The sequence below is a fragment of the Bactrocera dorsalis genome, chromosome 5, assembly GCF_023373825.1.
Source record: "Bactrocera dorsalis isolate Fly_Bdor chromosome 5, ASM2337382v1, whole genome shotgun sequence".
In the NCBI taxonomy this organism is placed as follows: domain Eukaryota; kingdom Metazoa; phylum Arthropoda; class Insecta; order Diptera; family Tephritidae; genus Bactrocera; species Bactrocera dorsalis.
The window spans coordinates 9,703,427-9,730,060 of NC_064307.1; the positions used below are offsets into that span (position 1 = coordinate 9,703,427).

The 26,634-nt window shown below is 37.2% G+C and overlaps 5 protein-coding genes across 8 annotated transcripts in view; 2 read left to right on the forward strand and 3 right to left on the reverse strand.

Moving 5' to 3' along the window:
• Positions 1-1,501: 1,501 nt before the first annotated feature.
• On the reverse strand, positions 1,502-6,887 carry LOC125778788 (brachyurin-like). Of its 2 annotated transcripts, XM_049458043.1 has the most exons (4): positions 6,870-6,887; positions 6,543-6,770; positions 2,186-2,343; positions 1,502-2,126 (listed from the first exon to the last, which is right to left on the reverse strand). In XM_049458043.1, the coding sequence occupies exons 1-4, from the start codon at positions 6,870-6,872 to the stop codon at positions 1,562-1,564; spliced, it is 954 nt and encodes a 317-aa protein (XP_049314000.1). In that variant the 5' UTR covers positions 6,873-6,887; the 3' UTR covers positions 1,502-1,561. The 2 variants fall into 2 exon arrangements, with proteins under 2 accessions (XP_049314000.1, XP_049313999.1); XM_049458042.1 differs by lacking the exons at positions 1,502-2,126; positions 2,186-2,343 and adding an exon at positions 5,710-6,326 and having other exon boundaries at positions 6,385-6,770.
• A 2,254-nt stretch (positions 6,888-9,141) lies between these two features.
• Positions 9,142-10,246, reverse strand: LOC105231398 (brachyurin). The gene is made up of 2 exons (XM_011212684.2): positions 9,953-10,246; positions 9,142-9,893 (listed from the first exon to the last, which is right to left on the reverse strand). Exons 1-2 carry the CDS (start codon positions 10,207-10,209, stop codon positions 9,302-9,304), a joined length of 849 nt encoding a protein of 282 aa, XP_011210986.2. The 5' UTR covers positions 10,210-10,246; the 3' UTR covers positions 9,142-9,301.
• Positions 10,247-14,664: 4,418 nt separating this feature from the next.
• LOC105231399 (serine protease 1) lies at positions 14,665-15,773 on the forward strand. Its single transcript, XM_011212685.4, has 2 exons — positions 14,665-14,948; positions 15,114-15,773. The coding sequence occupies exons 1-2, from the start codon at positions 14,704-14,706 to the stop codon at positions 15,676-15,678; spliced, it is 810 nt and encodes a 269-aa protein (XP_011210987.2). The 5' UTR covers positions 14,665-14,703; the 3' UTR covers positions 15,679-15,773.
• A 2,341-nt stretch (positions 15,774-18,114) lies between these two features.
• LOC105231400 (serine protease 1-like) lies at positions 18,115-19,106 on the forward strand. Its single transcript, XM_011212686.3, has 2 exons — positions 18,115-18,405; positions 18,484-19,106. Exons 1-2 carry the CDS (start codon positions 18,140-18,142, stop codon positions 19,040-19,042), a joined length of 825 nt encoding a protein of 274 aa, XP_011210988.2. The 5' UTR covers positions 18,115-18,139; the 3' UTR covers positions 19,043-19,106.
• Positions 19,107-23,694: 4,588 nt separating this feature from the next.
• Positions 23,695-26,634, reverse strand: part of LOC105231401 (bestrophin-2) — a 39,984-nt gene continuing 37,044 nt past the window's right edge. Inside the window, exons 8-12 of one of the 3 annotated variants that reach the window (XM_029552479.2) lie at positions 25,903-26,142; positions 25,532-25,844; positions 24,892-24,990; positions 24,582-24,659; positions 23,695-24,485 (exon numbers count right to left, since the gene is read on the reverse strand). In XM_029552479.2, the coding sequence (XP_029408339.2) occupies positions 23,881-24,485; positions 24,582-24,659; positions 24,892-24,990; positions 25,532-25,844; positions 25,903-26,142 (1,335 nt within the window). In that variant the 3' untranslated portion in view covers positions 23,695-23,880. Of the gene's footprint in view, positions 24,486-24,581; positions 24,819-24,891; positions 24,991-25,531; positions 25,845-25,902; positions 26,143-26,634 lie in introns of all 3 variants that reach the window. The other 2 variants (XM_011212687.4, XM_049457160.1) reach the window with 2 other exon arrangements.

The following is a 26,634-nucleotide window of genomic DNA, read 5'->3' on the forward strand; positions in this document are numbered from 1 at the left end:
CTTGTGTATGTATGATGCAATTATAAACATTACTGTATACAATGCAAAATAAATATTGATCATGACATATTAAGTACATAGAAATCATATCACCCTATTGGAAAATCCGATGTCTTTCAATATGCTATAAAGCCAACAGGAAGCTTGAAATTCTTATTATCTTTCATATACAAAAAATATGAGGGCAAAGGAAAATTTTGACTAGACTTTCTCACCAGTTTGACCCATATCTGTATGTATAAGGTACGTTCCAAAGTAAACAGGACTTAAAAAAACAGAACAAATGTTTTTCCGGCAAAATCAATCTATTTTATTCAAAATAGTCTTCCTCTGCTTCAATACAGCTCGTTGGCCGGTGTTGCCACCAGTATGCCGGTGCAAGCCTTTTGAATGGCCTCTTCGTCTGCATAACGCTTTCCTTTCATGGGCAAATGCATTTTTCCGAAAAGGAAGAAGTCGCACGGTGCCATATCAGGTGAATACGGGAAGTGCTTAATGGTAAAAATGTGATTTTTGGTCAAATAATCGGTCACAATGATGTCCTTCGAATGTTGGATTCTAAGCAATTTTTGGTCGTCAGTCAATTTGTGCAGAACAAACCGTGCACACACCTTTCGTAAGCCCAAATGTTAGGTCAGCATGTGATAAGTCGATGTTTTGGGATGTTCATTTCCATTTCCATGAATTTCAATAATGATTTCGGCTGATTTTTGATGAATTCACGCACAGTTTCGATGGAATTTCCTGTGATCACGGATTTTGATTGGCCCACATGTTGATCGTCATTTGTGTCCTCACGACCACTTTGAAAACGGTGAAACCACTCGTGCGCTCTGCTACGGGATAGGCAATCATCGCCATATATTATACTTTCTTCATCAATTGAAACGTTTAAGTAAAAGTTTTACCAATTTTAAAACAAAATTCAATGTTGGCTCTTTGTTCGAAGCTCATTTTCGCACCAATAACACAAACATACTGACACTTAAAACGCAATAACTTCACTTCCAATCAATGAACAATAGACAATCGGTAAAGATAACAGATTCTAACGCATTAGTCGACATATAGATGGCGCCACCAGGGGTCGCTAAATTCAAAAAGTCTTATTTACTTTGGAAGTCACCTTGTATATGCATTAAACTATTTAGTGGGCGGACAATCACTTTTAAAAAAATTTAGCCAATACGGTCAATTTATGTTTTCACTTAACGGTGCTTTGTGGATGTGCATTGGATCGATTCCGGTCATCGCCAATACCAACCTCCATGTTCTCTTTGGCTCTAGCGACAAGCAGTCACTTGGAATTTAACGAGGATATGGAAACGATAGACAATCAGATAAAGGTAAAGTGTCTGCTTCACAATATTACCGAAATCGTACCCGTCATTTCATGCCCGAAATTGAAATCCTATCACCATCAATTTATCACACGTTCGTTTTGATACAAGGACTAAACCACTAATTCACACAAGAGAGCAAAAATTTTGAAACAATTTACTTTTTTTCGTATTATTAATTCATAACCGTTTTATTGTATGCAAAATTGTCTGTACAAAACTTAAGCAGAAATGCCAGTGTTGGTCTTAATCCAGTCCAAGTAGCTGGTCACACGGGTGAAGGCAGCTGGATATCCTTTAGCGCAGCCGGCGCTAGCACCGAATGAAGTCAAACCGATCTGTACGCCCGAAGAGGTGTCGACCAATGGGCCACCAGAGTCACCACTGCAGGTGGAAATACCGCCGGTGGTCGAAATGCAAATGTTGGATGAAGTCACAATCGAAGTGCCGTAAACACTGGAGCAGACACTGTTGGCAACCACTGGCACGTAAGCGTATTGCAAATTAGTGGTCACACCAGTAGCTGAATCGCTGATTTTTCCCCAACCGGAGGCAACAGCTGTTGCACCAACATAGTTAGAGTAGGAGCTAGAGATGGCGGGCAAGCTGACGGGTTGTACTCTGCTGGAGTAGGAAACAGCTGAGATTTTGATGAGAGAAATGTCGTTCTTCAGAGTGTTGGAGTTCCAGCCTGAGTGGATGATAATGTTGCTGCTGCTTACGGTAACTGTAATTTCGGCTGATGTACGGACGGTAGCACCCAAGTAGACGGTCACGGATTGAACACTACAAAGAAATTAGAAATAAATAAAAGGTACAAAAACAATGAAATATTTTTAACTCACCCGTCAGTGCAGTGAGCAGCGGTAAGGACCCATTGGCTGCCAATCAAAGAACCACCACACCAGGCAGATGAGAGGGCGCTCAATTTCAATGAAAGTCCAACTTGGTACGGGAACTGACCGGCGGAAGCGGTTTGGCCATTGGTAATGCGTCCTTCGAGGTTATCAGCCAACACTGGTACTTCCAATTGACGTTGGAAGAGTACTGGTGAAGCGTAGGCGGAAGCCAAGAGCAAAGTGAAAACTACTAGGAACTTCATGTTGTGACTCTGAAGAGTTACTGATAATTTCACAGTTACTGCTGCTTGTTTTTATAGGAGTTCTGGAAGACATTGAAATCTGAATAATTTAGGAGCTTTAAGTGTGATAATTAATTCTGATTGTTTATTTCGAGTGAAGGAGTGCGCGTGTGTACACATTTAAATATGCACCTTATAAATTATGGCCATAAACCCATTGACTTATCAATTTTTGTTTATAGTGGAATATTTGAGAACTTATTGTACTTATCATAACATAGTAAACTATGTTGTGTTTATGTTATCGACATGTCTTAATTTAAACTACCTGTCTCGGCATTATTGTCGTCTGCAAGTCTCAAGTCACTGCATGACGTATGCTGATCCATAAATCTTTTGAAAGTAAGCCAATACTTAAAGATAAGTATTCAATATATTTGAATGTTATTATTTATTTTGTTTTTTGTGCATGTATGTGCTATACGTGCCTACTCGACACTCTAAAGATGTTGACATTGCGGAGGAGAGAAATTGGCCAATTCCAAATCCTTTATATTAATAACAGGAATTCCAAGTAGAGGTACTATTTTCAATATCCTTTTTTGACAGATCACACGTGAGTCGTGTCAAGCTGTTATGTTGTTTTTGTTCAGTATTGTTTTGGCATTTCATCAAGGAAAGACTTACGCCTGAACAACGTTTAACAATCGCTCAACTTTATTACGAAATTTCACGTTCTGTAAAGAATGTGTTTCGCGCGCTTCTTTCAACTTTAGGTCAACATAATCGAAGACAGTGGATAGTCGATTCGATGCCGTTCGCAGCAACTTGGACTGTCGTAAGGAATTATTTGGTGCATTTTACGTCGAGATCTTAAATTGAAAGCTTACAAAATACAGCTTGTGCAAGAACTAAAGCCGCTCGACTTCGCTCTGTGGGCTCTTGAAAGGTTCCATAAACATCCGACGTTCTCGAGCCAAATGTTGATGCCTGAAATGGAAGTGCGTGATCTCGGCGACATTTGGCTTGAACAAGATGGCACCACTTCCCACACATCGTATCAATCAATGAACTTATTTAGGGAACACTTCGATGAGTAAATACTTTCACATTTTGAACCGGTCGATTGAACAGCAACATAGTGTAATATTTGTCAACAGAATTCTTCCTGTGAGCATGTGTAAAGTCGAAAGCCTATGCCGACAATCCCGCTTCGGTTCAAGCCTTGGAGCAAAACATCACGCATGTCATTCGCGTCATCAAAAACTGAACTCAACGGATGGACCATTTGAGACGTAGCCACGGCCACAATTTGAAAGAGAAAATATAAAAAAATAAATGCCAAAGAACGTTATTTCGAATTATAATAAACATATGTATTCCATGAAGTTTGAAGTTTTTGTGTTTTTTCCAAAAAAAAAAAAAATACGGAACCTCGAAATGGGTCACTCTTTATAATGCTGGTAATTAAACAAAGATGTGTTGCTTTTTTGGCATAAAGGGTTAAAGAAAAGTTATAGTAGAGTAGTTACTTTCAAAAAGAGATTTAAAGCCGCCTTTGAAGGCCACATAGTGTAAAGGGATTTGGACATAGCGATATACTGAACTAAACAAATTTCGATAAATCAGAATCCTTCCAATGTTGAATTTTAATAGTCACTCTAAGGAGAAGATACCCACTAGACAAGAATGGAGAAGTAGTTTAAAAGGAGAAGATGTTATAAATCAATCTATGCCAACGGTTGTTGAGCCCGAAAAGCTGCATTCATAGCTAACTATCTATTCAAAGTTTAGATACCGTCATTAAATATGGCATCATGTGTGTAAGCCTTCTCGTTCTTCCGTGGAATCGTATCTCATTTAAAGGGATGAGTCGCACTTAAGTTGGTACAGAGGTTTTAAGGGTTAATTGTTACTATATACTTGTATACCTGATAAATATTTATTAGCGGAGGTATTAGAGGGCGTTTCCCCTTAAAGGGATAGGTAGCAGAGTGGTCAAAAACTAGAATTGGATAATATTTTATGCTCTCGCAATATAATGGTTATGTTCACCTAATGGTCGTTCGCATCTTCTAAAATTAATCGAGGTAGGTATAAGGTTGAAAATATATATATAAATGATCAGGATGACGAAAGAAGTTGAAATACTGGTAACAGTGAGTCCATCCGTCTCTCCATCCAAGCTCTAGCTTGAGTAAAAATTCATTAAAGTTCAATATTGTATATGTATATGGGTACAATCGTACCATTCCCACGCCCACAAACCTCCTCCTCCTTTTGTACAGCGAATGGCAGTGGTTTGAGAACTATTAGAGGAATATCGACTGAAGCCATATCAACCAAATTTGCTCAGGGCAAATCTTTTCGCCAGCTCCTCCAACGAATGGATGAAATCTGTATATGTCTATGCGTACAATCGTACCATTCCCACGCCCACAAACCTCCTCCTCCTTTTGTACAGCGAATGGCAGTGGTTTGAGAACTATTAGAGGAATATCGACTGAAGCCATATCAACCAAATTTGCTCAGGGCAAATCTTTTCGCCAGTTCCTCCGACGAATGGATGAAATCGGTTCACTCCCCAAATAACGGTTACTTCACATATCACATGACACAGAATGGTCTCATAGAAGCCGGTGTCAAAATTGGCCAATATCGGAACCGATCATGCCTACTTCCCCTATAACAAATTTTAAATTAAATCTGTTTTTTCATTTTACAGTATACAAACCAAGCGCTAATAGAAGGTGTTTTCAGAAGGATCTCTTTAATTAGGTTTGCCATTTCATTTGCTGTGAATAGGAATCGCTATCGCTCAATGATAACCTGATATTTTTGGCTGAAATTGGATGATCTGGATTTGGAGAATAGATGGTTCCAACAGGACGGTGCTACGAGCCATACAGCGAATGTCCCAATCGATTTATTGAAAACCAAGTTGGTGAACGTGTTATCTCACGGAATGACCCAGTCAATTGGCCGCCTCGGTCGTGCGATTTGACGGCGTAAGACTATTTCTTTAACTCACCACTAAAAATTATAACAAGGAAGTAGATTCGAATAAACTGTTTTAATATAAAATTTTTAATTACCTGAAAATATGACTCTGGCTTTGAAATTCAAAACAAACAATCGGTTCATCCGACCTAAGCTGTTTTTTACTTATTTAGATTTCCCATAATTAAGACGGAATACCATGTTAATCATAAGGAAGAAGTGCCTATTACATACACCAGGTTACTTATTTGGTTTCATAGAATATGCTCAGAAAAAAAACACACGGAATTTAATTCTTCAACTGTATTTAATGCATAACCAAATCGATTCGATACAAAACTTAAGCAGAAATGCCAGTGTTGCTCTTAATCCAGTCCAAGTAGCTGGTCACACGGGTGAAGGCAGCTGGGTATCCTTTAGCGCAGCCGGCGCTAGCACCGAATGAAGTCAAACCGATCTGTACGCCCGAAGAGGTGTCGACCAATGGGCCACCAGAGTCACCATTGCAAGTGGAAACTCCACCGGTGGTCGAAATGCAAATGTTGGATGAAGTCACAATCGAAGTGCCGTAAACACTGGAGCAGACACTGTTGGCAACCACTGGCACGTAAGCGTATTGCAAATTAGTGGTCACACCAGTAGCTGAATCGCTGATTTTTCCCCAACCGGAGGCAACAGCTGTTGCACCAACATAGTTAGAGTAGGAGCTAGAGATGGCGGGCAAGCTGACGGGTTGTACTCTGCTGGAGTAGGAAACAGCTGAGATTTTGATGAGAGAAATATCGTTCTTCAGAGTGTTGGAGTTCCAGCCTGAGTGGATGATAATGTTGCTGCTGCTTACAGTAACTGTAATTTCGGCTGATGTACGAACGGTAGCACCCAAGTAGACAGTCACGGATTGAACACTGCAAATAAATTAGAAATAAATAAAAGGTACAAAACAATGAAATATTTTTAACTAACCCGTCAGTGCAGTGAGCAGCGGTAAGGACCCATTGGCTGCCAATCAAAGAACCACCACACCAGGCAGATGAGAGGGCGCTCAATTTCAATGAAAGTCCAACTTGGTACGGGAACTGACCGGCGGAAGCGGTTTGACCATTGGTAATGCGTCCTTCGAGGTTATCAGCCAACACTGGTACTTCCAATTGACGTTGGAAGAGTACTGGTGAAGCGTAGGCAGAAGCCAAGAGCAAAGTGAAAACTACTAGGAACTTCATGTTGTGACTCTGAAGAGTTACTGATAATTTCGCAGTTACTGGTTCCCTTTTTATATGAATATTGGGGCCGGTTATAAATTCGGAATAAGTTAGAGCTTTAACAGGTGTGATGTTTTGCGTAAATACTCCCTATAAATTATAGCAATAAACTTATTGACTTATAAATCTCTGATTAAATAGAAATATTTAAGAAGCTATTGCACAAAGCACACTATGCGAAATACTCACCATTTTTATCAATGAAAACTGAAAAGCACTGATTGACGTATGCGATTATCGGATGTCGAAACTAAATAATTTATAAAAAACGTTATTACCGATAGATCTGTTTATTTGTTCCACTGTATATATTAGTATTCGTAAGTAAGCGCAATCGTACCACTGCCGCGCCCACAAAACGCCATTTAAGGAAAACCTGTAAAGGGTCATAACTAAGCACTTAATTAAGATATAGGACTGTAATTTCGCGCGGGGGCAAATATTTTGTAAAATTAGGCATGGCCCTGCTCTCTAAAGGGTTAAATGTATATATCTTCAAAATCACTTACCCTAACTCAACAAAATTTGCTAAGAAGACCGTCTTGCTTCTTAATACAATGCGAAAATGGGTAAAATCAGGAAATACAGGATTTGTCCGGAAAGTAATAGGATACAATTCCATAAAAAACTTTAAAAATAGGCTGCTTCTGCGTCGATGCAGCGCTGCCACGCGATTTCCAAGCATTGAAAGCATCCTTCGCAATAGCCTTGAGAGCCGAGGTGCATGCTCTTTGTCCGTGATTACGTTATTTAAAAATTGTTAATATTTTCTTGGCATACTTCCACTTGCCGCAATTTCTGTCATTGAGCACTTTTGGGATCATCTTCGCGCACACTTTCCGCATGTTCAAGTCCTCCGTCACAATGTCATGAAACACAGATTTTGATAAATTTAACATATGGTTAATGAAACGAATATTTAGTTAACAGTTTAAGTTCATAACTTTGCGTACACGAGTCATATTGTCGGTGTTTGTCTTTCTTGCTTTGGTTTTTGGCTTGATCATATAAAACGGTTCTACACGACCACTTCTTCTCTGATCATATCCACGAGTGCGGTTGATGAGCTATTCGAGGTTTTGCTCTGTTTGTAAAACTAGTCTTGAAAGTACTTGTGCCCAGAAAACTCAGAAAGGCATAGGGATACTTCTTTCGTGGACATTGGAGTTAACGGATACCTTCGGGCAGAAGGCTTTCCAATAAAGCCATTTGCTTTATGCGCATTTTGACGAAAAGTCCTACTCCACTGGGGTAACTGAGAAATGCGGATAGTGGTTGGACCGCGCACTGCGAGGAGTCGTTGAAACTATTCCTCAATGCTTATTTTCCGTTGAACCATTTCGCTGAAGAAATGCCACTGGCGGAGTTTCGAGCTTATCTGAACACATTCAAAGATTTCAAGTCCCCGGACCCTGATGGTATCACACCGGAGAAACTGCAACGGACAGTCTAATTTCCATGCCCCCATCCAGGGTGATGTACCTTCCTCACGATTTTGGCTTTTTGTGGTTAATGACCTTCTCATAGAACTTGAAGAACGAGTCTGTCGGGTTATAGCCTACGCTGACGATGTTGTTCTTTTCGTCAAAGTAAAATTCTTAAAAGCCGTCTATGAAGTAACCGAAAGAGATCGTTGAGGACGAAACTACCGCACTACTGTAGCGTTTTTTAGACAGAAGTGGCTGCTAGCATGGTAGCACGAGATGTACTACTACGAGGAACAGCTTCTTTCAGTAAGGTAATCATTCACTTCGACAGCAGAGCGGCAATACTAGCACCGAACTCGCTAACTTTGTGCATAAAACTAGTCAAAGAGTTTCTGTCCTCATTAGAAATAACATCAAGCTACTTTATTATCAAACTTGTTCGGGTGTCTGGACACAGTGAAATCGCTGGCAACTGCAACGGCGATGAGCTTGTCTGATGGGCTCCTTACTGTGCTCACATTTGAATAAGACCGAGTTGGGTCTCTGTTGGCGTATTGCATTCCAGTACTCGCATGCGCTGATAATCTTGGCGAACGCTGGTTGCCAAAGTTGTATGGAGGAGGGTAAGTGGAAATATCTATGCACATTCTGCTCCATTGTTCAGCTTTTGTACCACTGAGACCGAAGCATCTCGGTAGTGAATGCATAACACTGGATATACTATAATATAATTTGATGTCATAATTATGTGAAATAGGACTACAAGTTTTCCCAGCTCTCATATACCAGCATTGATATTCCTTATTTTAACAAACATTATCCTGAATATGTCGGTCAAAGCGTGAGCTATATATTAATAAATTTCCGTGGAAGCATCGGTCCAGACTTTCTCCTAGTATGTGTGATATATTAATCTAATTAGATGAAAAGCTTTTCCCTGAAATTATGCTGCTTTCATAATGAGTATGAAAGAAATTGGTTCAATGCTGTTTTCCTCATATACCTATTTTATATTCAGTTTAAATCACATGTAATTATTATATTTTATAAAGGAATTGATTTTACTAAAAAAAATCTTGGACATGAAGCAAAAGATAGTAGTTGAACTAAGAGAGCCTACGACCTACTTATATTAAAAGTTATAAGATTGTTTCTTCAAATAATGAATTTTTTAATATACATTTCGAGAGTATCTCATCTTCTGTTCATCCGACCTAAACCGTTCCAGTACTTGCCAGTGTTGGTCTTAATCCAGTCCAAGTAGCTGGTCACACGGGTGAAGGCAGCTGGGTATCCTTTAGCGCAGCCGGCGCTAGCACCGAATGAAGTCAAACCGATCTGTACGCCTGAAGAGGTGTCGACCAATGGGCCACCAGAGTCACCATTGCAAGTGGATACTCCACCGGTGGTCGAAATGCAAATGTTGGATGAAGTCACAATCGAAGATCCATAAACATTGGAGCAGACACTGTTGGCAACCACTGGCACGTAAGCGTATTGCAAATTAGTGGTCACACCAGTAGCTGAATCGCTGATTTTTCCCCAACCGGAGGCAACAGCTGTTGCACCAACATAGTTAGAGTAGGAGCTAGAGATGGCGGGCAAGCTGACGGGTTGTACTCTGCTGGAGTAGGAAACAGCTGAGATTTTGATGAGAGAAATATCGTTCTTCAAAGTGTTGGAGTTCCAGCCTGAGTGGATGATAATGTTGCTGCTGCTTACGGTAACTGTAATTTCGGCTGATGTACGAACGGTAGCACCCAAGTAGACAGTCACGGATTGAACACTACAAAGAAATGAGAAATAAATAAAAGGTACAAAAATCATGAAATATTTTTAACTCACCCGTCAGTGCAGTGAGCAGCGGTAAGGACCCATTGGCTGCCAATCAAAGAACCACCACACCAGGCAGATGAGAGGGCGCTCAATTTCAATGAAAGTCCAACTTGGTACGGGAACTGACCGGCGGAAGCGGTTTGGCCATTGGTAATACGTCCTTCGAGGTTATCAGCCAACACTGGTACTTCCACTTGGCGTTGGAAGAGTACTGGTGAAGCGTAGGCGGAAGCCAAGAGCAAAGTGAAAACTACTAGGAACTTCATGTTGTGACTCTGAAGAGTTACTGATAATTTCACAGTTACTGGTTCCCTTTTTATATGAATATTGGCGGCCAGTTATAAATCCGGAATAAGTTAGGGCTTTGGTGGGAGTACTCCTTATAAATTATAGCAATAAACTCATTGACGTATAAATCTCTGATTAAATGGAAATATTCAAAAAGGTATTATACCAATCATAACATTGCAAATATTGCGAAATACTCACCGTTATTATCAATGAAAGCTGGAAATCACAGTCGTAACATAAATCAAAAGGTTCTTACCGATAAATCTGTTCATTTGTTTGACTGTTTCTTTCTTTATTATTTCTTGTAACGGTCAATAAGAAAGGTGTCTTAACGAATATAATTAACCAGAATTTCTCCAAAACATAATATATAGTATAATACTTTTCTTTACTTGTATATCGATTTTGGATATATTTGTACTCACAATGCATGAAACCATTAATATTTTTGCTCGTTTAGCTCTCGTTGTTCTTTTTAAATCACAAAGATATTTGTACTTGTATTAAGTCAGTTGTGTTTTGAAAATATAAGAATACATCCAAGATGTCAGACAAACACATTTCGTCGACTTATATTTCAATAAAACTGGTGTTATAATTTTGACAACTTGACTATCTCTTTTTAAGGATCAGCAGTAATCTGCTAACATGTTGGGATCTCATCAATGTTGATATCATTTTTCAATCACTTTAGATCCTGATATAACTGCTCGCTTTGTTCCTTACTGTATGTTCGTATGTTATACGAAAATTTATTTAGATGATTGCGGATATATTTTCGCTTGATATTTATATTTGTATCTAAGAAAAGTTTGTCCACGTTTATTTCTCACTTTCTTTGTAGTCAGCATCTAACTTTTTCTTATTCAGCTTCGGAAATATTCAGCATACATTTTTTTTAGAACTGTGTAATAAAGCATGATCCAGTTCGAGGTTCTCAAATTTAATGGGGAATTTTTTTGTCATTCTAAGACCATTCTTAGGCATGTATTTTTTGAGGATTATCTCTTACAAATATTGCGCCTCAGATGGTCGTCGATTCCAATTATCGATGACTCGTTCGAGCATTTCGACTGGTAGCTGCCGAATGATATGCGTTATGTTTTGCTCCAAGACCTGAATCGAAGTGGGATTGTCCATATAGACTTTACAATTTCCACATCCCACAGGAAAGAAAAACTATCTCCTCTCCGAAGTGTCGTCTCAATAAATCCATTGATTGATGCGATGATTGGGAAGTAGCGCCGCCTTTTCGAAACCAAATTTAGCCGAGATTGTCGGGTCTTTTTGGCTCATAGATTGAAGCGAAGTCGTTTGGGAAGGTCAACCGGCTTCAGTTCTTGCACAATTTAAGACCTCGATGTAAACTACGCCAAGTTGTTCCATACGTTAGTCCGAGTTGCTACAAACGGCGCCGAATCGACTCGCCATGGTCTTCGTGTACATTCTCAGTTACGGCTTCTATATTTTCTTTACTCGAATGTTATCCAATAATGAATGCTGGGTCTCAGGATGGATGATGGTGTTGCGAATAGTACGTGGCGTAGGCCGATTATGTTAACCATAAGTTGAGCGAAGCGCGCTAAACACCTTTACAGAATAAAACTGAACTGATCTTTTAAACACAAGTTATTGAAAAAAGGGCCTTTACTTGAATCATCCGTGTTGTTGTAAGATGTATCTAGTAGTTATTCACCCAATTAAACTAATATAGGAAAAAAGTAAAAAAGATCGGAGAAGTGCCATTCAATGCAATATTTGATATTTAAATTTCCTTTCCTTAAACTTTAAGTTCTAACCGAAGGAATGCCGGTAATAAGCGGTTCAGACTTGCAGACATCTGCGTTTGATTAAAAATGAGATTGTCATCATTGGAGGGAGTATAAATCTTTCGCGAACAGTTTTATGAATTAGCGCAGTCTAATCGAATAGGTCATATAATTTTTAATAAATTGTGCCATAACATAATCTCTCTAGAACACTGCAATTGCTTAGTTATGTAAATAGTTTTTCCAAAAATTATCAATCATTGATAAGCGAGTATGTGCCTTCGAACTCAAATCCGTTAACTTATCAACACACATTTATATATATGTACTATTTATATATTTGTATTATACATATTTATATTCATTCATAGACGTATAAATACTTGAAGTCAATACACAACAATGATATAGGTTATTTCGCAACGTTACGTCATACATGAAACGAACTGTTAAATTTTCATCTACCACATATCCTTTATACCTGGACTTTGAATGTAAAAAAAGCGATAAATACTCTTTTGCAAAAGATAATAAGGCATTACATAACATTTCTGCGGCATTTATGTATGCATAATCCGGTCTAAAGCACCGATAATTATCTACAATGTAGAATTACATACATGTCGGCTTATATCTAGATTGTTTAGCTAACCCCCTTGAGTTCCTCTATAAGTTATGTTTAATTTTTACGAAGTTTCTTTTCTTCAGGTCTTGACATTTATAAAAAAGATTGAGACATTTTCAGTTTCGGCGTTCATTTAAAAACCTATGAAATGCTATAAGGGGTATATTTATATAAACAAATATATATCTCAATTGCAAATTTAAAGAGGGTAATAAATATAACTCTCCGTATGTCCGCCATTTTAAGAAAAAGTTAAGATAGATTAGACTGCGTTCACACACGGGCTCTTTTGTGGCTATTTATCAGCAAATGACATTTTGATGGCGCTCATTGTTTTCACACGAGCGACATGAGTCAATTTTCTGCATTCTCTTTCATATCTTATGGGATAGATAGATTACACAAAAATAACTTTGATTAGCTCATTTATATCCCAATCATTCTTTTTTAAAATATTTCTGTATATTAAAAAAATAGTTGCTAAAATTCAATTTCCGAACATATTTCAAATATGAAAAGGAAAGTCGAATTCGGTGATAGCGAACTTTAGTGTGAAAGAACACGCGAACACGAGCGACATGGTCCCTTCTTCTTTCTTCAACGTCCTACAAAAAAAACAGTTGGAGCGTCAAAAGAGTGCGTGTGTGAACAGGCTCCCCGCGAAAAAGAGTTGTTTTCGAATAATCTTAGTTCCAGAGTGTGTAATATGCGAGCGTATATGTACAACGTTCAGTTATGCCTGAATTTTATCTCACCTCAATTATTGAACGGTAGATCATATCGTAAATGGAAGTTTGGCTAACTGTTAATTGATAAGTTAAAAAATACGTGCTGTTTGAAAAAACGTCAACTAATCGAAAGTCATTATTTACACTTAGTTGTTATACTCTTCAATTTGATTAAGGGGATATTCTGGTCTAGAAGCATGAATTTCAGGTAATTTTTAAAGTGTCGTAAAGAAAAGCAATTACTATTTTTCACATCAATTTTTTATTAGTTATTTTTTAATTTTAGAAGAGTACAGAAAAAAGTTAAAAACTAAAAAAAATTGAAAATTTCCACGTAACCATACCCATGATTTCAACCCTCCTAGTTATCTGAAACCAAAAAAAAAAAAATTATTAATCTAGAATAATGTCGCAATGGCCGGAACTACGGAAAAGTGGGAAAAAAATTGTATCACAAAATGGCGACTGCTTAAAAAAAAAGTGTTTTTGTATCACTTTTCTGACTATTTCGATTTTTTTTTAAAGAATAAAAATAAAAATTTGGGGATGGGGCTAGTTTCAACCATAGACAAGCCTATAAAGAAGACTCTATAAAAGTTTCAAGTAAATCGGTCCAGTAGAACCTGAGAAATCGTGGGTATCGTTCCGAAAAAGTCTGTTTTGAGAAAAACGCGTTTAAAGTTTCCCTAATGTCTTTTGTTCGATTAGTTTCGGCCGAACCATTTTTTCCAACATTTCAAAGTGAGATTTGAATTTCTCTACCAGATAGTAAGAAACTGTATGGCGAAAGACTTTCAAGTTACAATTAACAGCTCATACTCGGAGAGACGTTCTGAGGGGTGTCTACAAACGTATTTCTGAGAGTACTAAGCGAAAACAAAAATCGTTTTTTTCTGACCCACCTTAGTGTGGGCGCCACTTCAACATATTTTTTACTGAGGATGATAGGCAGATCAATGAATTAAAATCACGCACTGATTCGATTGAAGTACTTTGATTTACACATAAAACAATGCCGATTACTTCGTGGAAGATAACTGATTACTATTTGGTGGTGTACTATAAACGCTTGGTTAAAAGCATTTAAAGAATAAATTTTAGGAATTCTCAATCTAATCAATTCTCCACCTCCTAATTTGAGTTTAAATTCAATTAATATCGCTTAGCATGGCCCATACGAGATAGTGCCCCAATTATCAATTGGTGAATCTCTGAAATTTAATTTCATTATATCTCCGTTTTGCCACTTGAGGTAATTGGATGATATGATAGTAGCGAAATAACTGACTATAAAGTTCAATGCTCGGGTGGAGAAAACATTATTCTTATTACGGTCGTTTCGGCAATATGAAGTTCTTCATCGTCTTTGCTTTATGTATCGCGGCAGCGTCCGCCTACACTGTCGGCAGCCCAGTTTTGGCTTCTACCGATGGTATTAATGGTCGCATTACCAACGGTGAACGTGCTGCTGCGGGTCAATTCCCCTACCAGGTTGGACTTTCATTGAAAAAGAGTATTTTCTCTTCGTCCTGGTGCGGTGGTTCTTTGATCTCATCGGAATGGGTATTGACAGCTGCTCACTGCACTGACGGGTAAGACATAATATATAATAACCAGAAGAACTGAATGACAGTCGTGCATGGTTTTATATCCAGACTATTTAGAATAATTCCCAGTCTATTTTGTGGCATCATTAATGCTAATATTATAAAAAATAATTTAAATTTCACTAAATTCTTGTGTTCTTTTCATTGTAGTATTTCCGAAATTACTGTTTACCTGGGCGCCACTGTACGCACATCACCTGAAGTTAAACACACTGTTTCCAAAGATAAAGTCATCATTCATTCTGACTGGAATTCGAAGAAGATCGTAAATGATATCTCACTCATCCGCATACCAGCCACTTCCTTCACCAGCAAAATCAGCGCCGTCAAACTACCAAGCATCGCCAGCACCTACTCATCGTACAGTGGTGATCGCGTTGTTGCCTCCGGTTGGGGCCTTACTTCCGATTCCGCCAGCTCTGTCTCTAGCAATTTGATGTATGCCACCTTAGAAATTGTTGCTAACACAGTTTGCTCTAGAATCTATGGCACTTCATCAGTGAAGGCTTCAAATATTTGCGTTAGTACACCAAACGGTGTTTCGACCTGCAGTGGTGATTCGGGTGGCCCATTGGTTTTGGAATCGTCCAAGATTCAAGTTGGTTTAACTTCGTATGGTGCTGCTGATGGCTGCGAATTGGGTTACCCAGCTGCCTTCACCCGTATTACCAGCTACTTGGATTGGATCAAGGAGCACTCTGGTGTCGAACACTAAAGTACTAACAAGTATTAATATACTTGTATTTTTGTTGTGTACCTTAGGTGGTTATATTAAAGTTGATTAATTAAATTTGCTCTTTCGATTCTAAATATGTGTTCTTACTGAGTTAAACATAAGTACAAGCTTATTGTTGAAAGGATATTATACTTAAAGGAGTACAATTTTTGATTGAGATCAGAAGTTATCAATCGTACATGTTAGTATTAAACTTCCGCTGTTTGCTAATATTGAATTTTTTCGGAATCCTCATCTCTTCAAAAATGTCGCACCTCTTAAGGGGTTACATCGGCTTACGGGTTTCAAAAAATGGAATTTTTTTATTACCTTATTAAGTTATACAACACATTATAGAGGTGTGTCCTAAATTTTCTAGTTGATTCGAGTAATAGTTTCGGAGACACAGCCTTGAGAACTTGTGCGCTCGAGGGCAGCTACACTAACTGTGTTTTTGAAGTCGGCTGGCAATATTTCACGAGAACTACTCAACCGATCTTCATGAAATTTTACAAAGGTCTTTGTAGAATTCTTGAAGACTTAGACGAAAGATGTTTTTTCCGATTACAACTATTTCGAAAAGAAGTCGCGAAATGTTCACTAAAATTTTCATTTTTTTGTAAAAATGTCTGCCAAAAATCCAATGTTTATTTTTTTTACTTCGTCCAAGTTCTAAGATAAGGTTTTAACTAAAACACGTATTTTTTCACTTCAGATGATCCTGTAAGGAGGAAATGGCGTCGCAGGGGCTGCGTTTAAAATAGTTTTTTCCAAAAATTTAAGAATTTCTTTGTTAATAGTGTATTTTTGTAAAAATAAAAAATTCGAATAAAATATTTCGTTTTTTATTTGAGAAAAAAACTGTTGAAAAAAGGTTTTTTTTTTTACCAGAGGAATTAATACATCAGCTTTTGAAGCATACTTTTAGGCATTCACTTATATGAGAAAAAAGAAAGTTAAATTGATAACATGGTCAATAGGAACGGTAAATAATTTAGCTGCTTGGTAATATTATGGATACTTCCATACCTTTTGAATTTATTTATACAATAATATATGTATAGTATTTATACCTTTGGGCAGGGGTAAGTTTGCCACAAAGTCATTGAAGTTACTCAATTGTTGGAATTGCCGATATCGGACGGCTGCCATACAAAGTGAATTGTCAAAATCAAATCCTTGTATAGAAATATTTTTTACTTGAAAAGATATCTTTGCAAAATTTGGAATTTATTATAGTCCAAGGTAAGGCTACAACATATGAAAATAATTGGCAGATCTGATCACTATGTCATATAGCTGTCATGCAAACTGATCGTTCAAAATCAAGTTCTTATTTGAAAACTTTTTTATTTGCAAAAGACTTAAGAGTATAAATAGACAAAATTACAACTAAGAAAAAGAAGAATTTCTAAATATTATATATAAACTAAACAAAAATCTTTTTTGCTTGAAAGGTCATTATGAATGTATGAAGACACAGTTAAGCGAGGGTAAGGACCCGCCCATGTTCCGACTTTACGCTAATTAAACCTTCTATCCATATCCATATTTAGTTGTACTAACTATTACCCAACATAGTGGGTAAGTGGAAACAATTTGGGCTTAAATCAGCTTGCCAGTTCGCTAGGGGTGCTTCCTCACTTACTTCCTACCGAAGCCACAAAATTATGTTATAAATCAATAAAAACTGAAGTGTCGCAGTAAAAATGTTAGCGCTAATGATTGTTTATTATTATAATCTGTAAACAACTCTTCTTAACTTTGTTCTTTTTGTTTTATTTATAAATTACGATTTAATCGGGATACGCTGAAAGACGTGACAGTAAAAATATTGATACACTGTTATCGGTTTGGTTCAAAGTGATTAGATAACAAACGTCGTGAATGAAATTAATAAATTATATTTCCATAAATTGAAATCAAGGCCAATAAATGTAAGGTTGAGAGAAAAAATAGATATACTCGCATCAACCATCTGTTGTCTGACGTCATATTTCCGGCGAGACAAATAATATTATTATGATACAGAGCTTGAAAATCGCCGTATTGGCATCAGAAAGATAGCAGAGGATATCATCAACCCTCACGGATCGACTCAACACATTTTGATTAATGTTTTGGGTGAAGAGAGTCAACTGTAGACCCATGCTTGTCAACATAATTGAGCACGCTGCACCCATCAAACTATCAAACGCATTATTACTGGTGACGAGGCGCAGGATCTTATCAATGGCCTTCTATAAGGTCAAAATTACATATAATTATACTGTTCTTGTTTAAACTAAAAGCAACTCAACTATAAAAATTTGATTTATTAACGCGCAAGTCAAAACAAACTGATATGTTATACGGAAAGCCCTTCAACGCCTTAGTTGACATATGCTTCCTGGTCTGCTATATAAACTGAAAATTTTCGAAATCTTGTTATAGTTCTTTTTTTTACTAATCGGGTAGCACAATGAAATCCATAATTTGTTTATCATTCATCTTGGCGGTTGCCTCAGCTTATGAGCTTCGTGCAGAAGAAATGTATGAGCGTGGACTCTACGTACCTGTGGTGAGTGAGGTGATTGATGGACGCATTACAAATGGAAAAAATGCAACCACGAATCAATTTCCTTACCAAGTTGGTCTGCTGTTGAAAACCGATAACGGTACGAAATGGTGTGGTGGTTCGTTGATTGGTCAAAACTGGGTTCTTTCTGCTGCTCATTGCATTGAAACGTAAGCGCTTATTGTAAACACCGTTATGAGTTTCCACTCTGTAATTAAGACATAAATGTAAATTTTTTTCCTTAACAGTGTCACCTCTGTAAAGGTTTGTCTTGGTGCCACTGTGCGTACTAGTCCAGCTATTATATACAATGTCAGCAGAAGTGACATCATTGTCCATCCCAGCTGGGATAAGAAAACCACTCAAAATGATATTTCACTCATTCGCATCCCGAGCGTTAACTACACGGCCGCTATTCAGCCTGTTGCGCTTCCGAAGATTGCTTCATCATACCCAACTTATGATGGCGAAAGCGTTATCGCCTCCGGCTGGGGTCGTACCTCTGACACTTCGAACAGCCCTGCTTCCATATTGCAATATGCCAACATGACCGTTATCTCCAATGCCGTGTGTAAGGAGTCCTATAACGGTATTTCAGCAAGCAACATTTGTACTGCCACAACCGGTGGTATCTCCACCTGCAATGGTGATTCCGGCGGTCCATTAGTATTGGCATCCAGCAAAGTACAAGTCGGTCTGACGTCATTCATCTCTGGTGCGGGTTGTGCTTTGGGTTACCCAGCAGCATTTACCCGTCTTACCAGCTACTTGGACTGGATTCTAGAAGAAACCGGTATTTCTGGTTGAAAATGCACGCAAATAGATGTAAATTGTTTTACTATTTAAATAAAATATAAGTAGAAAAAATATATAAATCCAAAGATGTATTAATTTTGTGAGAATTCTATTCTCAACTGTAGCATAGTCAGTAAGGTGATACAGTAAATGGCTGTGAATCGACATATATTTTGCTTATGAATGAAAAAGCTTACTTGTTATTGGCTGTCTTCTATTCGCCATTTCTCTGATCGCATATTATTGAGCGCTGCTTTCTGGTAAAAAAATTACATGTGAAAGTAACAACAAAGTTATCGATGAATAGATAAGAGTATGCGGATAACTCATGGAAGTGCTTTAACCGATGTCTTCAATATTACCAAATTTTGGTTTTCATGTTTTAGATCAGTTTAACTATCATGAATAGCTCAAAGGACAAATTAAAATAAACATTTTCTCTGTTTTGAGTTAAGTATTGTATTTATAACGGGTGATTTTTTTGAGGTTAGGATTTTCATGCATTAGTATTTGACAGATCACGTGGGATTTCAGACATGGTGTCAAAGAGAAAGATGCTCAGTATGCTTTGACATTTCATCATGAATAGACTTACTAACGAGCAACGCTTGCAAATCATTGAATTTTATTACCAAAATCAGTGTTCGGTTCGAAATGTGTTTTATCGACAAATTTTGTTCAGCGATGAGGCTCATTTCTGGTTGAATGGCTACGTAAATAAGCAAAATTGCCGCATTTGGGGTGAAGAGCAACCAGAAGCCGTTCAAGAACTGCCCATGCATCCCGAAAAATGCACTGTTTGGTGTGGTTTGTACGCTGGTGGAATCATTGGACCGTATTTTTTCAAAGATGCTGTTGGACGCAACGTTACGGTGAATGGCGATCGCTATCGTTCGATGCTAACAAACTTTTTGTTGCCAAAAATGGAAGAACTGAACTTGGTTGACATGTGGTTTCAACAAGATGGCGCTACATGCCACACAGCCATTTTGAGGGAAAACTTCGGACAACAATTCATCTCAAGAAATGGACCCGTAAGTTGGCCACCAAGATCATGCGATTTAACGCCTTTAGACTATTTTTTGTGGGGCTACGTCAAGTCTAAAGTCTACAGAAATAAGCCAGCAACTATTCCAGCTTTGGAAGACAACATTTCCGAAGAAATTCGGGCTATTCCGGCCGAAATGCTCGAAAAAGTTGCCCAAAATTGGACTTTCCGAATGGACCACCTAAGACGCAGCCGCGGTCAACATTTAAATGAAATTATCTTCAAAAAGTAAATGTCATGAACCAATCTAACGTTTCAAATAAAGAACCGATGAGATTTTGCAAATTTTATGCGTTTTTTTTTTAAAAAAAGTTATCAAGCTCTTAAAAAATCACCCTTTAAAAGCTTAAGACTTATGATCAATTATAATGGTTCATAAAAAATAAATCTTAGAGTTTTAGCGCTGGAATCGCTCTATAGCTGCCCAAGGGGACTACTTTCAACGGGATGGCAGAGTCGTAGAATCATGTTCAAATATACGGTTTTTATGGACTCAGACTCCTTGCTTAATTGTCATCCCTCGTACGCATGTGTCAGAGAACATGCTAGCGCCAGGTTACACCAAAATGACCGGCTGTTTGTATGAATGTCTCGCATAGTTCTTCGATTTGCTACTCTTGGCGAATCAAAGCTATTATATCCATAGAACAAATTTTACATTTTTTCAAATTTTCATTTTAATTTTTTTTAATTGCAAGTAAGCTCAACTCCATAGAAATTTTGCTTCGTTGATGACTACAATAGTCAGAGCTTTGATGTTCTTACAACTCAAAATTTTTATAATTCCTATTACAACCCAATAGTTCCAATAGTTGACTTCAGTTCGGCTATCGTTATATCGATAAGATATCAAATGTTTTAAGTTTTTCAGGTTAAATCCTTTTGTTGACTTAGTTTTGTTGCTAAAACTCAAAATAATGCAACATTTTCAGCAACTTTTTCTCATATAAAAAAGGCCGATTAGTTGCGGAATTTATGTTGTAAACTGTTTCAAAGGATTTTCTGTTCATACACACTCAATTTAGATTAACCAATTAGTGTCAGCTGACAGCAGATGATCGTTTGTGCGTAATCACCAACTTTTAAGAATTGTTGAACTTTTCCAAAGAATAAAATGTAGGTTCCAACTGACCTTAAACTAAAAACAAAAGCTTGATACGTTGAGATAAGCTAGTTATAGTCATGGTCATTGGAAGTCACAAATCAAAAACAAATCTAAAGTTTTCTAACCTTCAGTTGATAGCGTCGAATTTAAATTTATAATCCTATTATATAATGTTTATAAGCAATAAATAAATAAAAAAAACATTTTAACTATTAAATCAATATTTTATTACCGATTAATAAATTAACCACCAAATTTATTGGCAATTACCCACTAATTGACGTTTAGCTAAAAGCGTTTCATCTAAATGTGTATCGATTTCCCATGAGTTATTTACTTCCTATCAAAGAAGAATCATACCAATAAATTTAACATAATAAAACATGCCACTAAATTACTACCGGATAGTGGATCGGTATTATCAGTGACGACATAATACCTCCGAGTGATATCGCAAGTGTTCCAGGAAAAGTGGAGTGAGAACTATAATTTTTAACATGTTAATGATAGTTTTAGTAACGTACCGCTAAAATTTATGAATGCAGAACTCATACTAGGTCAAGTTTTGACTACTTTTGATATTGACTACTGTTAATGGCCTGGTGTGGTACCTCACAGATTGACAAAACAAGTAAATTTCAAATTAATTAATATACAATATATCAAAAATGTTATACATATGTATACTTCGATAGCATAAGTTTCGTCTGGTCGCTCTACCCGAGATGTCATCATCGTATTTCTAATATGAATTAGAAGCGATGGCATGGCTTCTGAATGCGGATCATCATGATCGATAATTATATTTTTACCTCCTGCAGCGTTGACTCCATGGGTCCGTTGGTGTTGGAATCCAAAAAAGTTCAAAAATATCTACTAAGGATTATGTAAATTCGCTTGTAAGCAGTAAGCAATAATTTAAAATTTGTGAAAATATATAGGCCGATGTTCACACAAAATATAGCCACCAACAATATTAACGGCTACCTTGAATGGTTATAAAGTTAGAACATTCTTCCACTGTAGTTGTGCCACTGCACGATTGAGATTAAAATTTTATTTTCTCCACTTTCACTGCTGTGAGTTCTATGTGGTCGATACTACTATGAGCAGAAAATAGTAAGACATTGTTCATGATTTTGAAATTCTTAATTTCATCTTCGAAGTTTGTATTGTCCCCCTCAAAGTAATCCCCCTTGCTCAACCCTCTTTGAATAATTTGCACCAATCAAAAACACTTAATCACGACAAACAATTATCCCATTCTAAACGTTTCGACATCAGAAATTTGATTCTGCATTCAAAATTTAATGGAACTTCTTTGTTCAATAATTTCACTCATCGTAAGAATCGCCGAATGTACTTTATGTACTTCAGAAAAACCAGCGCATACGAAACACTACCGATTATTTTGATGTGATATTGGACACAGATATTACTGACAGTCATGCTAACTTAGAAAAAAATATTTCGATGAAATTTAAATTAAAAAAATTTACTATTTTTTTACCACCGTAGTACTAATGATTTTTTGTATTTTTTTAGAAAATAATTAATGAATTTTTTTATTATAAAATCTTACTTGGGACATAGACTTTATCAAACTCAACACTATTTATAAGAACAAGTTAAGTTCTCTGTGAGCTATGAAGTCGCTGTCGATTGGTGTGGTAAGTATTAGACAGTTTTAAATCTAACTCATCTTCCATGGTTCTTCAATCAAAATAAACCGAATATCGCTTTCTATATAGTAATTAATAAAGTATGTTCTCTTTTTCAGCGCTTTTATTACTTTAGAATCTTTATTATAAAATGAGTTACAGTTAAAAAATTAAAAAATAAAAATTTCTCACAACTTTTGGCATACATATATTATAGTAAATTAAACAAAAGTGATATATGTATATATAATTTTAAACATATATAAATAAAATAAAAGTTGATCAACAATTTTGAAATTAATTCTAGTTTTATATATAATATATGATATATGTATAATATTACAACTACAAGCAAGTGTTTACAATTTTCTTAACATCGGCACAGATGTGGATATGTATGCACATATAGATACATATATATAGTATATGTACATATATATAAAGTATATATGACAAATATCACAAAAGGTTGCATTCGGTTTTAGATTTTTGTAGAGATTCAATTTATTTACAATTATTAATTGAATAAGCTTAATATTTATACCAAATTATTACATAAAACTTTATATATATATATACTTGCACACTATTACTTAAAGCCATAAAATTAAAATAAACATAACATTTATTAACTAAACATAATGAATTATATTTTGAGGAGCTCTCTTGATTTTTATGATATCTATGCCTAAAACACCGTTATATAGCCAGCGCTAGGGAATGCATAGAGCGTGTATCGTCAAAACTTATATATTTTTAGACCTATTTGATCTCCGTTATATGCTATTCGAGTGTTATAGTTATATATATGGTTTAGTTTGACCTATAAAATAATTAAATTTTTAATAGAATTATTATTATTAATATTATTGGTATTATTATTATGGAAAACAATTTTAGTTCTAGAAATTTAGCTATGAAGCATATCATACTTGAATTATTAAAAATTAGCTAACAACTTTGAATTCAATATTTACAAATGCATAAATAAGAGCAGCTGTCTCTCTAATGCGCCTTCTAACAAACACCTTACGCTCTACACATACACCTCCTTCGTGCCTTTCGCCGGCTCTGGTGTGCGCTTCGCCAAAGTAGAGGGCGCCGAAGCGCCACTGGCACCCATACTTTCTGTCCTACCCTCTACAGAAGTGTCACGTGGCGCGGTTGTCGGTCCATCCGTAACACTACTGCCGACGGGTTGTCCAGTCGAACGCACGGATGCATTACGCTCTAGTATGTATGAGTCTTGCAGATTTAGATTCAAGTTGGCATTAAAACTATTGTTGCGTGAAATATTGTCACCGCCATTAAGTGGTTTTATAGTAAGTATGGCGTTGTTTGTGGTGGCGACCAAACCACCACCGCCATTACCACCATTGAGATTATGCGGCACATCCACATTTTCATTGCCGCTAAAGTCGTTGATGGAGCGCATTGATGGCGAGCGTTGTATGGACAGTGAGACGGGAATTGTTGTGATGAGATCGCTGGCGTCGAAACCACTGGCGGTGGTGGTGATGGTCGGCATTTGTGTGGCACCGATGGGTACGATATTCAAAGTGCCGGCGGGCAATGAGTCCGTCGCGCTGGTGCTCATTGTGAAGGGGAAAGAGAGTGTGGTGATGTTTGTGGTGACCGGCGCTGTGGGTGGATAAAGAGAGAGAAAATATTCATAATTTTACATTACAAAGAGGAAAAGGAGTTTTAGGCTCGAAATAACAATTTGCTGTTACTCACGCGATGCAACGCCAAAGTTCATGTCCTTCAAATTGGCTGGTAGCACAGCTTGCGCCAACGCCGTTGTTGTCGGATGTCCTGGAATCAAAGTGTTATTGGAAGATGAGCTATCCATCTCTTTAATGGGCGATAATAGAAGTGTGCCCAAAACAGGTCCGTCCTGATTGTTGGTGCTCGTGTAGGGATACATGGAGGTTTGAGTGCTCAACTGTGGTGCCATAATGACGGTTTTCGTGCCTATGGGTGCATTCAAATTTTGAATTGGTGCTGCAACAAAATGAGTCAAATCAATACCAAAAAAAGAACTTACCATTCAAATCTTTTTCGCCCAACTCTTTGGAAGCGTCAGGCGTGGGTATGCGTGGTCGTGTCTTGGGTACATTGACATTGAGACCATTCAGCTTTGAGTCTGTTTAGTGTTCGTATATTCGTTTATGTGTGTGTGTATGAGTGTGTGTTATTATCGGAGAAAAAGTGTAGATTAAAAATTAGAAAGTTATGTAAAAGCTTCTCGTTACAAAATTAAGAAATAAAAGAGGAAAACGGTTAGTCGATATAATTTCCAAAGTACTTAATGGTTAGTTTGAATTTATACTAGATATATACTCCTTTTCGTCTATTAATGATGAAGATGGGGATATTGAATATGCTTAGTATGGTTTGTGTCTCGGCTGCCCCAAAATGTAGGCAACATTAGAGTTATAAAGAGTAGTACTTGAAAATATTTTGGTAATTTTCAAGGCATCATTGAATATGTTTAAAAGACACATAGTATATCAAAAGAAAAGTTAGGTTAGGGTTAGATAACGCGAACGAATCACTGAGAATAGAAAATTGCTTCCCCAGCACACTATTTTAATATTACGAATATTCTGAATATTCTCAATTAACTATTATTGGCTTCAAATAAGCAGTACTTATCATGTTTACTTGATAATCCCCCAACTTACTCTGTTTAATCAACTGTTTCTGGGCGCGTTGCGATTTACGATTCACGAACTTGCCGTAAAAACTCGGCTTCGATTGTATTTGCGCTGCTTGGCCCTGTTGCTGTTGTTGCGCTTGTTGCTGTTGCTGTAATATGTTAACCGGTATGCCGGACTCGGGACTAGAGTAGACCGAGTTGAGCCGATTCCGATTAAAGGCCATGCCACTCGATGAATAAGCTGTCGATTGGCTGCGTATGGAACCCATACGTGAGAGTTGCCGTACGAGCCAATTATTATTTTTACGTCGTTCCACCATTGGTGTGTCAACGCTCTCCTGCATAAAGAAATTATTATTAATTAAATTTTAAATGAAAGACTGGCGTTTAACATACATAATCAGCGTAGACATCGTCGACGAGTCCACGTTTGCCACCACCGGGCACAATATTGGCGTACATGGCATCCTCTTTTTTTATTTTATAATTTTCCGCCGAACCTTTGGGCTCCTCACGTCGATAATGCTCAGAGGCGACGGTATATGGCAACTCTTTGGGCACCACACATTCCCAGTACTGATCGCGCAGCAATTCGGGATGCTCCTCGTGCATCTCATCGACGATCAAGTAGGCGGCCTAGAATTGATAAGGGTTGTAATTTCGATTATTTACGTATTTTGAGAGCAATGCTTCGTAGTATTTTGAAAACGTTGACAAAAATCAAATATCTGTATACATATATATATAAATATCAGTAAATCTCAAAAAGGAAATTTATTTTATAGTGTATAATTATGTATACCATCTGAACAAATTTGACCCGGACTGGCATAAAAAACGACATTTTCAGGTATTTTAACAAACATATTTTCAATCTTTCGTAATAGGCTCCTCAGCCAGTACAGGCATGCCAGCGATTAATACAAGTTTCCCAATACTAGTCAGAAGCCTCGACTGGATTGGCGCTCTATGATCACGGTGAATTGGTTTTTTGGTTTCAGCTCATATTTGGCTATTCGTTAGATTGGTGAACAGTTTCGATATCCTATTCATGAACTCACGATTCGTCACCGATAATGATGGGTTTGATAAATGTAGGATCTTAACTAATAAGTACATATCTCCTTT

Coding starts and splice junctions, on each gene's coding strand:
- LOC105231400 (XM_011212686.3), top strand. CDS start 18,140: ATGAAATCCATAATTTGTTTATCATTCATCTTGGCGGTTGCCTCAGCT. Junction 18,406..18,483: donor GCTGCTCATTGCATTGAAAC/GTAAGCGCTTAT, acceptor TTTCCTTAACAG/TGTCACCTCTGTAAAGGTTT.
- LOC105231398 (XM_011212684.2), bottom strand. CDS start 10,209: ATGAAGTTCCTAGTAGTTTTCACTTTGCTCTTGGCTTCCGCCTACGCT. Junction 9,894..9,952: donor GCTGCTCACTGCACTGACGG/GTGAGTTAAAAA, acceptor ATTTCTTTGTAG/TGTTCAATCCGTGACTGTCT.
- LOC105231399 (XM_011212685.4), top strand. CDS start 14,704: ATGAAGTTCTTCATCGTCTTTGCTTTATGTATCGCGGCAGCGTCCGCC. Junction 14,949..15,113: donor GCTGCTCACTGCACTGACGG/GTAAGACATAAT, acceptor TTTTCATTGTAG/TATTTCCGAAATTACTGTTT.
- LOC125778788 (XM_049458043.1), bottom strand. Junction 2,344..6,542: donor TACCAGTGTTGGCTGATAAC/CTCGAAGGACGC, acceptor TTGGCTGATAAC/CTCGAAGGACGCATTACCAA. Junction 2,127..2,185: donor GCTGCTCACTGCACTGACGG/GTGAGTTAAAAA, acceptor ATTTCTTTGTAG/TGTTCAATCCGTGACCGTCT.